Source organism: Nicotiana tabacum, chromosome 15 (genome assembly GCF_000715075.1).
Source record: "Nicotiana tabacum cultivar K326 chromosome 15, ASM71507v2, whole genome shotgun sequence".
Lineage (NCBI taxonomy): Eukaryota > Viridiplantae > Streptophyta > Magnoliopsida > Solanales > Solanaceae > Nicotiana > Nicotiana tabacum.
Window position 1 is genome coordinate 119,010,704 of NC_134094.1, and position 15,515 is coordinate 119,026,218.

Consider the following 15,515-nt stretch of genomic DNA (forward strand, 5'->3'; position numbering starts at 1 on the left):
CTTTCTTGACTCCGCTTGTACTGAGGTTAGCCGATGGGTGGGCCCGTTGAGGTCATCCTCGTCTGCACGAGCTTCGGCGCAATAAGCATTGTGGATTTTATCCTAAGTGGTTGGGGGTACTTCATCAACCGACTTAATAGTTTCCTCGTTGCTCTTGAACCATCCCTTCTCAACCCGTTCTGAAAGGTTGCGACCACCATCCCTTCGAACACATTTGGTAAAGTCATCCTTACTTGGTTGAACCGGGCGAGAAAGTCCCTAAATCCCTCTCCCAAAGAATGTTTGCCGGCAAATATGTCGTTCACTCTTGCCTCGGCCTTTTTGGCTCCGGCGTGGACCGTTATGAACTTGTCAGCAATTTCTTTACAGGTTTCAATGGAGCGTGCTGGTAGCTGCGAATACCATGTTAATGCTCCTCCAGTGAGGGTTACGCCGAACCTTTTCAGCAAAATGGAAGACATATGTTCCTTGGCGAGGTCGTTGTCTTTTACGGCGGTGACATAATGAGTCACATGATCTTAGGGGTCGGTTGTGCCGTCATATATCCTAAGGTAGGGCGGCATTTTAAAGGATTTTGGTATAACATGTGGAGTTGGATCATTATTGTACGGTTGTTCGATGAACCGGCCGGCATCCCTCTTTGGCAATAGTTTGCGCCCGATATTTTCTTGACCCTTTCCTGGTGTTCTTTCATTTAATCTCTGAGTGCTTTGTTCTCATTCTACATTTTCTTCATCCTTTTCAAAATGGCTGCGAGGGCATTGTCACCTGCACTATTAATGACATTGTGAGTAATACCTGTCGTTGGAGAAACATGGAGTGGGTTGCACTACTCGTCTGCTGGTTGTATAGTGCAAATCCTTGCATTTCTGTAGCCGTGTCTCGGGCGGGCTTGTTGAGGACGCTGATTAGCGTGTCAGTTAGCCATGCTTCGAGGAGCGTTTTTACAGTTCGGGGCGTCTCCTCCCCCACAGATGTGGAGGATCCCTTACCAAGAGATTTTGTGATGCTGCAGTGAGGAGGCGTCGACCCATCTCGCCTAGGGGAGGCACTAGGCATTGCGTCTTCGTCTGCTGTTTCACAGCTTTTGTTGATGACGTTCATGGGGTTGGTTGGGAGGTCACTTATTATCCTCGTCCTTTCTTCTCGGTTATCTGCCATGTTGGGATTTGTGCACACAAAGAAAGAAGATCTTGTTTTTGCTCTTTTTTTTTTAGTGACCCGTGTTAGTTGTAGATCTAGAAGAAACTAAAAGCTTAACTAAGAAATCCCCACAGACGATGCTAAATTGTTTGACCAAAAAATATAGCTCTTGGTTCAAATAATTAAATTTATATGATATTAAACGTAGTTAACAATAATATTTATAGATGTGAAGTCCGAAAACGTGCCTAACGTTAAATAGATCTGGTGGAAGAATGACAACATCGTGCAATAACTATTTCAAAAAGAATGAGCAATAATGTAGCATTTAATAGTAATGAATAACAATTAATAACATTTAAGTAAATAAGAGGAGTGATTTACCCAATAAAGGATGAACTAGATGGTTGTTCCTCCTCACAATGATGAGTGACAGACAAATCCTAGAATGTTCGAATTATTCTCGGATTTGATGAAAAAGCATGGAATAATATGAATGAGAATCTTGATGAAAAGGTAGTGTTTGTATCTTAGTAAGAGAGATAGAGAATCTTTTGTCAAAAGTCTGTTCTTACAAAATGAATGCCACATGCCCCATATCATTGTCTCTTTTTCTATTTATACGAGGCATTTCCTAGCAAACTCTAATATTACAAGTGCAGAGAATATCCAATAGAATATTTTCTTTAATATCCTATTTCGAAAACTAGTTGTTACAGCTTCATCAACGGTGCTCGACCTCGACCATTCATGACATCTCGACCACGAGTCTCGCTGCTTCCTGGTCGACCTCGACTGACGACGGCTCGAGAACTCTCTCTTTAGAGTTATTTTATCTTAAATATTATTAGAGCATATTTTGACCCATACATAACTGAAATTAGATTTTATTTTCGTGTCAGGTTCATAATATTATCATCTTTATTTGATACGAACGTCTCAAAACAAAACAAAGAATTATTCTAAAATAGTGCACATCAGGACTTCGTTGGATTGTCACGCCCACTTGAGCTCTTAAATAAGTGGGCCTCCAAAGTGGACAAGGCTTTTCCACTTTTTTTGGATATTGACTTTGTGGCAACTTCCTTGGTGGAAGAGAAACCGCGTCGACTCGCTCACTCCTGTAATTCGTTAAAAGGAAAAAATTACTGTACGTAGTGCGCCCACTCCAAATATGTGCCAGCCACACGCAATGGTAGTGCTATCCGTCTCCAATTGTCGAAATATTACGCTGCATAATATTATGTTAAATTTATTTAGCATCTTTGTATATGTACTTTTTTATATTTTGCACCCTCCAATTAAACTTTTTTAATATATATATATACACTCCTACTTTATGATCTTAAAGTAAGAAGTTCCTCAAGCCTTTAAGAAAGTTTACATAAAGAAATTAACGTATATACATATGGAATTTTTATACTATAGTATGTGCTAACTAGTTATGACAATCAGAGTTAAATTTAGAATTTTTAATTTATGAGTTCCTACGACGAATTCAAATTAATATGCAATAATAACTGGATTTATAGTCAAATATTTATGAATATTTAATGAATTTATTAATACAAATACAGTATCTAACTAAAAGTTACAGAGTTTCCGTGAAGCATGAACCTACATATTATTTTGTGAATCCGCCCTGATGATAACCTAATTACATTAATGATTAGTTGTTTGATTAAATTTACTTACGTAGTATTAGAATTTTCTTTACATAGTATTGCAGGTCGTCAAGAAGAAGACTTGGGATGTGTATTCTGTCCCCTAGGGGGACCAACCCCAAAAAGTGATATTTATTTTATGAGAAAACTAAAGCAAGAGAATTGCAGTGAAACCTCCACTGTTCGTTCTTCTCCATAGCCACAATATATGCTTATATACACGTTACAATTGTTGGGCTGAATAATTCTTCCATTACAAGGCCCATTAGTAAGATTAATAAGTAACTTTGATTCTTTATTATGTAGGCCCATTTTTGTATAGGACCCGGCCCAGTCCAATTTGTAACTAAGTCATTTTTGACTATATACTTTCGGACGCTTCTAGAATAGGACACAGAACAATAATAAGAAAAGATCTCTTTTCTCTCTTCTCTCATTTCTCTTCAGATTTAGGGTTTTCCTTCATTTTAATTGCTTCGATTAACTCCGATAATGGAGTCTAACATGGTATCAGAGCACTACAATCAATCCGCCTCACTCAGAACTTTCCTCTGATGGTAACCACCAAGTTTGATTTGTTGATTTCGTTCAGATCGAAAAGTCTTCACTCAGAATGTTCTGGAAATTTTTTGAAGCTTTGTCTGTTCCTAATATTAGAAGATCTTAGCTTTTTCAGGTGTGCGAAGAAGGAGGGTAAAACTCTATTCTCTCACTTGTATGTGAAAACCTAGGTAAAATTAGGGTTTTGTTCTAGTTGTGAAATTTTGGCTTCTACTGTAATTTTCCTACAACTTGTTAGTCTAGAAGTTTGTCATTGTGTATGAATATGGGGAGTCCCTCATCTACTGCTGATGGTTTTGTCGAGTTCACTTTGGACTCGTCTCACCCGTTCTATGTTCATCCCTCCGATAGTCCTAGAAGTCAATTAGTTACTATACCGTTCAATGGAACTGGTTTTGTTCAATGGCGTAGTAGTATGCTTACTTCCTTGTCTGCCAAGAGCAAATTAGGAATAGTGACTGGTAAAGTAGTTCAACCTCCACCTAATTCTCCCTATTATCCCTTCTGGGAACGATGTAATGATATGGTGAACGCTTGGATCACCAATTCATTGGCTAGGAGATTACAGTGAGTGTCATGTATCTCAACACTGCTAAAGAAGTGTGGAGTGACATAAATGAGAGGTTTGGACAATCCAATGGATCCAAATACATTCAAATCCAGAGGGAAATCAGTTCTGCCTCTCAAAGGTCTTTTGATATTGCTACTTATTTTACCAGAATGAGGGCTTTATGGGATGAATTGAACTCTGCTTATGTTGGTCCTACATGCTCTTGTGGAATATTACCCAAATTCATTGAAGACCAATACCTTTTTCAATTCCTAAGTGGACTGAATGAGTCCTATTCCACAGCTAAGAGTAGCATCATGCTTATGTGTCCACTTCCTTCAATTAGCAAAGCATATTCTTTGCTTCAACATGATGAAAGCCAAAAAGAAAATAAGCCTCCAAATTTGGGTTTCTCTGGTGATTCAGTTTCCTTTTCTGCTACTTCATCGAACTCCAATCTTCTTGGAAACCACCAACATAATGCAAAGTCTTTCAATCAAAGAATCAATTTTGATCAAACAAGGAAATCTTCTTCTGTGTCTTGCAAATACTGCAAGAAACTTAGGCACACAATAGACAAATGCTATAGGATTCATTATTTTCCCAATGACTTCAAGTTCACCAAGAACAAAAGGTCTGCTTCCTGTGCACAAGTAGAAGATAATACTACTCAAGTGGTTCCTCCAAATGAAACCACAGCTTATGGTTTCAACAAAGAGTAGTATCAACACTCATGTCCCTATTTCAGCAGGCTCAAATATCTACTGGCAATCATTCTTTCACTTCTGGTGACAACATTGCCTATGCCAACTTTGCAGGTGTGTGTCACCTACCTGTAGATCAGTTACATGTAGTTAATTCTGATATTCAATGTCTGTCTGCTTAGTTAGGAAAGATACCTTGGATATTGGATTCAAGTGCAACTAATCATATGACCTCTAATAAACAATTCCTACACAACTTACAACCTTTACCTAAACCTTACTTAATAACTCTATCAAATGATATAAAGTTAAAGTAATTTCTACCGGGTCATTACAACTTAGAACATACATTATCCTGCACAATGTACTGTTGGTTCCTTCTTTCCAATTCAAACTTATTTCTATATATCAACTTCTTTCTCAATTACAATGCTTAGCATTATTCAGCAGTTATTCTTGTTTTCTACGGGGCCCTTCTCTGAAGAGGCCACTGGAAATTAGTAGAGCTTCTCATGGGTTGTACTTTCTGCTCCCTGACATGCCTGAATGTTCATCTTATGTTTCTATTAATTCATATGTTAATGCATGTAATGTTTCCAATTCTGTTATCCCTTTCCTCAGCCCCTCTTGTACTTCTCCTACCAATGTCAATAAAATGGAATTGTTTTGGAATCAAATATTAGGTCACATGCCTTTTCATAAGATGAAATCAATTTCAGTTTTATCTGACATTATTCCCTCTAAACAGTCTTTCTCATGTTCTATTTATTTTATGGCCAGACAACAAAGACTTCCTTTTCCTAAAAGTCATATCAAGTCTACTACTCCTTTCCAACTGGTTCACCTAGACCTCTGGGGTCCTTATCATACCAAAACATACAATGGTTTTAGATATTTTCTTACCATTGTTGATGATTTCTCCAGAATAACATAGACCCATTTATTATCATGTAAAAGCAATGCCTTTACAATCATTAAATCCTTCATCAAAATGGTTCAAGCTCATTTCCACTCATATGTTCAAACATTCAGAGTAGATAACTTTTGAATTGGGTGGGAGTTCTGAAGCAAAATCCTTCTTCTTTGAAAACGGGATCCTTCACCAAACTACCATTCCTCACACCCCACAACAGAATGGAGTGGTTAAAAGAAAACATAAACATCTTTTGGAAACCTCTAGAACCCTGCTCTTTCAATCTCATCTTCCTGTTAAATACTGGGGTGAATGTGTGTTGACTGCAACTTATCTAATAAATAGGATGCCTTCCTCTATCATAGACAACATCTCTCCCTTCCAAAGACTTCATGGTATTCCTTCTTCTTATGATCACCTCAAATCATTTGGATGTTTATGTTTTGCCACTACCCCCAAGCCTGGCAGGGATAAATTTCAGTCTAGAGCTATCAAATATGTATTTTTAGGATATCCTTGTGGTAAAAAAGGATATAAACTACTTAATCTCACCAACCATTCCATCTTCTTTTCTAGAGATGTTGTGTTTAATGAACACATCTTCCCTTATTCTTCTCTATCTCCTCTTGTCCAGCCCTTTCCTTCTGTTTCTTTTAGGGACATTATAACTTCTTCATCCTCACTTCCTTCTCTTCCTCTAGTCTTTCCTTCAGCACCTTCTTCTCTTTCTTCTCCTCCTTCTTCTGTGTCTAATTCTCTTCACTTCAATTCTTCTACACCCCCTCCTTTGCCACTTTCTCCTCCTCTTAGAAAGTCCACTCGGGTATGCCACACTCCTCCTTACCTCAAGGATTATGTTTATTCTTCAGCTATTACCAAACCTGATTCTGACATCCCCAAGGTCTCTCCTACTGAGCTGCATATGTAAAACTTCTTTCTTACCAACAAGCTGTATCTCATCCTGCTTGGCAAGAGGTTATGCTACAGGAATTTAAGGCTCTAGATGCAAAGCATACCTGAGAAATTATTCCTCTTCCTCCTAACAAGAAGCCTATCCCATGTAAGTGGGTTTATAAAATCAAACAAAAGTCTGATGGTTCTATTGAAAGATATAAAGCCAGGTTGGTCATTAGAGGTGACACTCAAAAGGAGGGAATTGACTACAATGAGACCTTTTCTCCTGTTGTCAAATTCACCACCATCAAGTGCCTTCCTTCTCTTGCAGCTAAGAGGTATTAGACTGTGTACCAACTTGATGTGAATAATGCCTTTCTTCATGATGATCTCCATGAAGAAGTTTACATGAAACCTCCACCTGGTCTTCAGATTTCTGCCCCAATGACTTCTGGTTCTTCTCCTTTGATTTGCAAGCTCCTCAAGTCTCTCTATGGCCTCAAACAGGCTTCAAGACAGTAGTTTTCTAAACTGTCTGAAGCCCTGTTCTCAAGGGGCTACATTTCTAGCAAGAATGATTACTCACTCTTCACCAAGTCCTCTTCTTCTTCTAATACTGTCATTGCTGTTTATGTTGATGATATATTACTTGCTGGGGATGATGTGACTGAGCTTGACAGTTTGAAATCTTTCCTGGACTTCCAGTTCAAGATTAAGGACCTAGGGTATGTCCATAATTTTTTGGGTCTTGAAGTTCTCAAGACTCATCAAGGGCATTTGGTTAATCAGCACAAGTTTGCCTCTGATCTATTGAATGAATTCAACTGTTATCACTTCACTCCAGTAGTCACACCTCTTGAGTCTTCTGTCAAGCTCACTCCTGATATGGGACAACCCCTTACTGATCCCATCCTCTACAGACGACTGGTGGGGAAATTAATTTTTTTGCAACACACTCACCCTGATATTGCTTTTTCTGTCCAGCATTTAAGCCAATTTCTTCAGGCTCCTCAGGTTCCCCATATGTTAGCTGCCCTCCATGTTCTTAGGTACTTGTTAAATGATCTCGGACAAGGTATTCTTCTATCCAGCACTTCTGATACTTCTCTTGTGGCCTATGCTGACTCTGATTGGGCTGCTTATACCCAGTCTCGCAAGTATATCACTGGTGTTTTCATTAACTTTGGTGGATGCCCTATTTCTTGAAAATGCAAGAAACAACCTACTATTTCTCTTTCCTCTATTGAAGCTGAGTACATAGCTTTGAGGAAAGTTGTAGCTGAGGTCTCTTGGTTGGTTCGTTTATATGGTGACCTGGGCTTGGTTTTCTCCTCCCCTATTCAGGTCTTTTGTGACAACCAGACTGCTTTACATATCGCTAAGAACCCCATTTTCCATGAAAGGACCAAACACATTGATATTGACTGCCACTTTGTTCGTGATTATTTACAGTCTGGTTTGATCTCTCTCCATTATATTTCTACTGCTGATCAACCTGCTGACATTTTAACCAAGTCTACTGGTAACAAAAATGTACATGTGCAAGTTTAAAGAGAAGTATTCAAGAATTTCGATCTACGTGTATGTGTTGGGCTGAATAATTTTCCACTACAAGGCCCATTAGTCAGATTAGTCAGTAGCTTTGATTCTTTATTATGTGGGCCCATTTTTGTATAGGACCCGGCCCAGTCCAATTTGTAACTAAGTCATTTTTGACTATATACTTTCAGATGCTTCGAGAATAGGACACAGAACAATAATAAGAAAAGATCTCTTTTCTCTCTTCTCTCGTTTCTCTTCATATTTAAGGTTTTCCTTCATTTTAATTGCTTCGATTAACTCTAATAATGGAGTCTTAACAACAATATAGATCTATGGTAAGCCAAGAAGAACTCTAAATGTACTAAAACTCCTACTGTACAACCTGGTTAGAATATATTACATAGGAAATAGAGTTACAATATAACTCTACTAATATTTTCAATGAAAAGGGAATTCGTTTTCTGAGCATTTGATGTCGGCATCACTTCATGTAATAATCGTAATTCTAAATGCCATTTTGGTATGGTAAAGTAGAGGCGGACAAAAATGTTCATCACCTTTTTATTCATTATATGATCAGATTCTATAAATTTACAATCCACAGATTTATCTTCAAGGAGGAGTTAATCTGAATCCATATATTCAGTAACAAGATCGAGGGTTGTCTTACATTAACTATGATTAAGCGAGAAAAGTCTATGTACAAATATATGCTGCATTTATTAGTTTGATGTAAACACCCTATACCGTGGTGTTCAGGGGTGGAGTTAGCCCATTGAGTACGGGTTCGGTCGAATCCAGTCGCTTTGGTCCAATCCATATATTTGTTTTAAAAATTTCATAGAATATGTACAAATTATTAATTTAGAATCGAGTAACTTAAAATGATTACAACCTTGAACCCATAAGCTTCAAATTCTGGCTCCGCCCCTGATGGTGTTACATGTCTTAATGTAATTACATGATAAAAAATTATAATACATTCCAGGGGCGACTCAACGAAATTGGTGGCCCGAACGTTAAGAAGAAGCTCAAAATTTATTTAATAAAATTGTATATATTTATGATTTTTTTTTCTATTTTGTTATTAATAATAGTTTTATGAACTGTCTTGTATGTATTTTGGCCCTTCTCTCGGTTACCTGGTAGATTCCACTATCGAAGATATCTAGTAACTCTACTCACCAAGGTTTCGAATTTTTTTAATAAAAAATATCTGCAATTAAGAAAACGTTTTTATAAGTTCTCAACATCTAATGATCATAATTTTATACTACTAAAGTAAATTTTAAAATAATTTTATACATTTGTAAGAGTTCAAATTTGAATTAAAAAAATGATTTGATATACTCTTTATAAGACATAATTTACTTAAAAATATATTACAAGAGATTTTGTTTTATTTTTTTATTATCAATGTCAACATCAAACTGTTATTTTGCGATATTGTAGGTTTATTATGAAATTCAAATATTTATCTAAATAACCTCTATTTTTTCTAAATAACTTCTATATCCAAAAAAAAAAAAACATAAATCTAGTATCTTTTTTATAATATTTTTTAATAATATAAAATTAACTAATAATGAAAATTGGGACCTTTAGCTGCCTCCCCTTGGGCCGGCACTGCTACATTCTCATGACTTATACACTTTAGCATTTTCTTTTCTTCGATAGGAACTTTGCGGTCTTGAGATCCCTTCACCGTGTAGCGTAGGAAAAAGAGATTTAGATCTCAATATTATGAGTATATCATTATCTATAAATGACAAGTTATATATCCATGTTGCTTTAGTAAGGAAATTCCTACCTGCTAATCCACCACTAAGCCCCAAATAGTAGATACAACAATTCATTCCATGGTAGAAATCTAGTGGCGGATGTGACAATTCAGGATCCTTTATTTTCTTTCTATTTATGCTCTGTTGTCTTGTTTCTATCAATACATAATAGAGACACACTATCACGGGCCCAAATTCTTATATTGGGTAGCGGCATCTGCTCGCCCGTGCGACGCCTGCAGTTCCCCTTGCTGCAGGCAAGCCTTCTTCCTGTCCCAGGATTTCCCAAGCACGATCCTGTGCCTGTCGGTGGGACTCGCCCGTAGGCTCGCCCCAACTTGTGCCGCCCGTAAGATGCCTAGGCCCTTGGCCCTAGGCATGTCGTGGCGCTCCATCTTAGGATCACAATCCATGCGCGCCCTGGGGGGTTGGCTTAGGACATGCCTTGTCCTTAGCCCAAGACTGAGCATCGCTCCTGCGTGCACAGCCCAATCCTCAAGCTTGATACTCACCTAGTGCATCCACGACTAGCTTATGCCTCGCCCGAGTAAGGCAACCTTTAGCCCTTGGCCATTGTCATGTGCCTCTTTCGTGCCATGCCCATACATAGCCCTCTTGCAGCATGCTTCCCTTCCGAAGTAGTGCAGTGTCGCCCACACCTACATCTATAGTCCAACGGACCCTTGCTTGCATGGTTGAACCAAAGCCATGCTCACAAGTTGACACATGATGCCCCTATGACAGGTGCGTCAAGTATCCAATCGGCACAGAGGTCTCGTTCCAACATTCGGCAGCCCGCGGGGCTGGCCGTTCCACACTTCGAGCCTCCAGCGCCACTTTGATGCCCAATGCAGGCCCGAAGGCATTGCGCCGTCCACACGAGTTCCAAAACTCGTGTGGATGCCTTCGACACTCCTTTGAGATATCTAGGCAGGCCCTTGGGGTTCGCCCCCAAGGCAGCTCGTTCTATACGGCTCGGTGGCAGCACGTATGGGGGAGGCAGGTCGGAGCTTTCATCACCTATACCCCCCTTATATATGCTTAAAATTAAAAAGCCCAAGTTGCCCGAGTAGACTGTTCTACGTCAGACCATCAGAAGGCTCTTTTCTCACCAGTTCTTGGCCGAAATCACAACTCCAAAATGCGAGTTGTGACACACACCCATCATTGAGTTTTATTTTCTACACGAGAGTAACTTTAGTTCGAGTTAAGGGCGGATGCATGTTATGTGTCAGCTAAACGGCTAAACCCCCCTGTATTTATATTAAAAAAATTAAATAAGTTGGGCGAGAATCCGGAACTTGAACCATTATATTTTTAAAGAGAAATATATAAGTTTGGCCGCTCCCAAAAATAATAACCGACGAAATGTGTGTATATATATATATATATATATATATATATATATATATATATATATATATATATATTATATTCTTTGGCTAGCGAATGCAATTAATTTAGTTTCAGACCAGCTAATTTTATATTTTATCCATATTTAAATCCTGAATCTACCTCTGCTTGTTGATCTTTTAGTCCAACAACCCTGCAGCCTGTTTTGATAGTGGAATAAGCTTAATAGCCCGAATTGGTGGTCCTCGTAGGCCATCTTCAATATAGCAAGTACAGTCAAACATGTCCATAACAATCTCGTTTGTTCTGGATATTTTTGGATGTTATAACGAATTGCTGTTATAGAAAATATATATTATAATAGAACATGAAGTTTGGTTCCAGAATAACTTGACTTTTATAGTGAAATGCTGTTATATAAGGATGTTGTTATAGAGAGGTGTGACTGTTGTTTGAAAGATGGAAATTGTGCGATTGCATAGGCATTCCACGATTTTAAGTCGATCGGGTTAGGATAGGGAATCAGTGTAGTGTGTAATTTAGCCAAACAAGGTTATAATGACAATAACAAAGACAATACAAGTTGATAATAATGACAACCAAAGCATATAAAAGAGGCATAAATTTAATGTGGTTCGGTCAAGGTGACCTACGTCTACAAGCGGAGAGAAGCAATTTTACTATAACAACCAACACACAAAAGAGAGAACAAAATTAGAGATGAAACTCTAATTATCCCAAAATATATCCCAAGAAAATAACCTCGCAACAATCACTCACAAAAGAAGAGGTTCACTCAAAGTGTTTCCCAACACTAACTCTATGGAATATAATAAAACTCTTTATTACAAGAATACTCAAAGTGAGTTTCTAATCAAAATATGGGATGATTCAAATGAAGTAAGATGATCTGTATTTATAGGGCAAAGTTCTTGGTCCCCAAGTAAAGAAAAAAGAATAAAAGTAAATACTTTTATTCTTTGACTCCAAGCTAGAATTCTTTGGCTCCAAGTTTGAATATTTTGGCTCCAAATTTACTATGAATAAATTTAGGCCATATCTTACGGATCGATATATGAAGTACTGTCTCCGTGTCCACTTTTTTTTTGTGATCCGTACGAATTTAGTAGGTCATGGGTTCGAACTATGAAAACAGCCTCTTGCAGAAATGCATACCAATAATCCCACAGCACCAGTAGACACTATATCCAACACTTGAGTTGATAACAAGATGAAGACTGGAGGGTGCTAATAAAAGACATGCAAGACGAGACAACTCCTCAGTTACAACATGTAGCCACTTCTAATGATGCTATGACACCAGGTGGCAGTTTTCAATTGTTCTATTTAAAACATAACATCATTTTACAATATAATTAAAATTTAGCCACTTTGTCGTATACGTTGACAAAGCGGTGAGGTATGTAAAGTAAGTTACTCCTTCGTCTTCTGCTCGTCATTGGATTGAAAGCTGCAGTATTCTTATTCTATCACAGAGTAGCGGGTATTATGGTACTCTGGGTCCACTGCTAATCCTAAATGAGTGTACAATGTTGAGGTTACTCTAATGTTGCATAATTTAATTTGTATTATAATTTGTACTCTGCGCTGAGGCGACATATCAGCGTTGAATGCAATTTGAAACCCTATTATACGATGTCCTTAATTGTTTTAATATTTGTTTAATCTAATTCGTTAATTAGGTGAATGGGAAGAAATGGTAGATTGGAAATTTACAGTTTATATCTGTTCCTCTAAAAGCACATTTATAAGTACTTTACGCCTCAATACAAAACTAGTTGGATCGACTATCTGAATCATCCGAATCCAATTTTCTAGAGCATTCATCATAATGTGACTATTTTTATGTTGACAGTCAAACTACCGCAACCAGGGGAAGTCCCAAAGCATTATGTAGGTGTTCACCTTTTGCTCATACCATGTACGTATATATATACTAAAAAATTCATTAAATATCAATAAATATTACTCTGAACCCGATTGTTATTGTATATTAACTAGAGATCATTGTAGGAACCTATACACTTTAAATCTTAGATCCGCCTTTGACCGCAACTCTCTTTATCCGGATTTGAGTTAAAGTGCGGAACTCACATAGGTGGAGCAGACTGAACTTACAATTTTTAGTACATGATGAAACAAGGCTTGAGATGAATACCGTTATATGCCACAGAAATAGCTATCTACAGAACTTCGAAATACAATACATACAAATAGAGGTGGACAACCTTATTGGTCACTTCCTTCATATTATGCTTTTTAGTTTTTAGTATAGTATGCGAACACTTACCATACTCTCCTTTTGAGAAAATAGTGACCTATGATAACAATTACAAGCCATTGAACTATAAAGATCTATCTATCTCCTCTGGAAGTTCAGTGTCTTAATGCAGTAGGAATATACTGTTGAAGTTACAAGTGGTCCAGCGGCCCAACACAAAACTGAAGGCCTAACTTGAAATACTTAGCTGTACATACAAGTTAACTTACAAGTGTAGTCTTTTCTTTTACGGGGATAGCCATTTTTATTAGTTGTATATAAAAATGTATAGTTCTAGAATATTCAGATTCTCTCCGTAAGAGACACATCTGAAATAAGAGTCCATATTTTCTCTCTCTTGGTAAGCATGGGGGTCACCCCTTCATTTTATCAAATTGCTTCGATCCTTGTGCGTAACATGGTATTAGAGCCCAGATTTGGGTGAATCGGAACATCGACCGTCGTCCGATGTTACCCTTGACGGACAATTTTGGAGTTATTTTTGGTTTTTCGGTGTAGAGTTTGGTGAAGTTTGTGGTTGTTTCCAATAAATTCTTACTTCTACGAAAATCCAAGGTTCTGTTTCTTCGATTTGCTGGAGAAAGCTATTGATTTGGTGGAGAAGATTGGTACCTTCTTCGATTTTGTTACCATTTTTTGTTGTTGTTCAATTTGAATTTGAAACCCTAGTTTCTTAAATCTGCTATGGCTCCACTAGAAAATGCATCTGATACTTCTACTTCTACCGTATCTGCCAATTCGGTTACTGTTGAGCCCTCAAATCCACTATACCTTTATCCTACTGACAACCCCGGTACTATTATCGTTGCCGATCGATTCGATGGTATGGGATATGGAAGTTGGAGAAGGGGAATGCTGATCGGTTTGTCGTGTAAGAATAAGCTAGGCATAATCAATGGGACTATTTCCAAACCTAATGTTACATCTCCATTGTATGAGCCTTGGTGTCGATGTAATGACATGGTAATTGCTTGGATACTGAATAGCTTGGAAGATGAAATTAGGGAAAGTGTTATGTATATAGAGTTAACTGCAAAGTTATGGATGGACATTGAGAAACAATATGGACAACCCAATGGGAGCAAAGTGTATCAGATTCGTAAGGCTCTCTCATCTATTTCTCAAGGAGCTTCAAATATTGCTTCCTACTTTTCCAGAATTAAGAAGTTGTGGGATGAGCTAGCATATTCTATAACATATCCTGATTGTGTATGTGGATGTAAAGAGGCTTATCAAAAATTAGAAGAAGATCAGAAGCTTCATCAGTTTCTTATGGGTTTGAACGATAATTATTCTACCATCAGGAGGAATATTCTGGCTATGAAACCTCTTCCAGACATAGACACTGCGTATGCTATGCTGGTTAATGATGAAAGTCAATGTGAGGCACAAGCTTTAGTTCCATCTTTCTCTTCTGAGTCTGCTTCTTTCTCCACTAGTGTTCAGAAGCCATATACTGGTTCTTCCCCTGCTGGCATCCAAAAATCTTATTCACAAAAGGTTAATTTCAATCCTAAAAGGGCAAATGTCATAGGCAAGTACTGCAAAAAGCCTGGCCACACCATAAAAAAATGTTACAAACTTCATGGGTACACCAACATTTTTCAGAGCACTGTCCAGTCCAACAGATTTAAGAAGCCCACTGGTTATGCTCATGTTTCAGAGACTCAGAGTTTGGGACCAACAGATGGGTGTGCTTCTGATAATAGGATTGGACAGTTTGATTCTAAGAACTATGGTTTCACAAAGGAGCAGTATGAGCACTTGCTGAACATGTTTCAATAGTCTAAGATCTCTCATGATGCTACTACCTCTGGATCTGCCAACTTTGCAGGTTTGGTACATTGTGTTGATACTAGAAATTGTTGTGTGTTTTCTTGCAATCTTTCTCGCTTAGTTGGTAATCCTTGGATAATAGATTCAGGTGCTACAAATCATATGACTGATCAGAAATCTCTCTTAATAAATCTTAAACCACTAGCAATCTCTTACCTTGTCATACTTCCCAATGGTTATAGGGTGAAGGTCACTTGTTCTGGCACACTTCCTTTATCTAACGAGTTGATTTTGGAAAATGTTTTACTTGTACCTTCTTTCCCGTACAATTT

At 37.9% G+C, this 15,515-nt stretch overlaps 2 protein-coding genes across 2 annotated transcripts; both read left to right on the forward strand.

Annotated features, from left to right (window-relative positions):
* Window positions 1-3,944: 3,944 nt before the first annotated feature.
* LOC142169822 (uncharacterized) lies at window positions 3,945-4,640 on the forward strand. Its single transcript, XM_075231743.1, has one exon. The coding sequence runs from the start codon at window positions 3,945-3,947 to the stop codon at window positions 4,638-4,640; it is 696 nt and encodes a 231-aa protein (XP_075087844.1).
* A 9,451-nt stretch (window positions 4,641-14,091) lies between these two features.
* On the forward strand, window positions 14,092-15,192 carry LOC142169823 (uncharacterized). The gene has a single exon (XM_075231744.1). The coding sequence runs from the start codon at window positions 14,092-14,094 to the stop codon at window positions 15,190-15,192; it is 1,101 nt and encodes a 366-aa protein (XP_075087845.1).
* The last annotated feature ends 323 nt before the right edge of the window (window positions 15,193-15,515 follow it).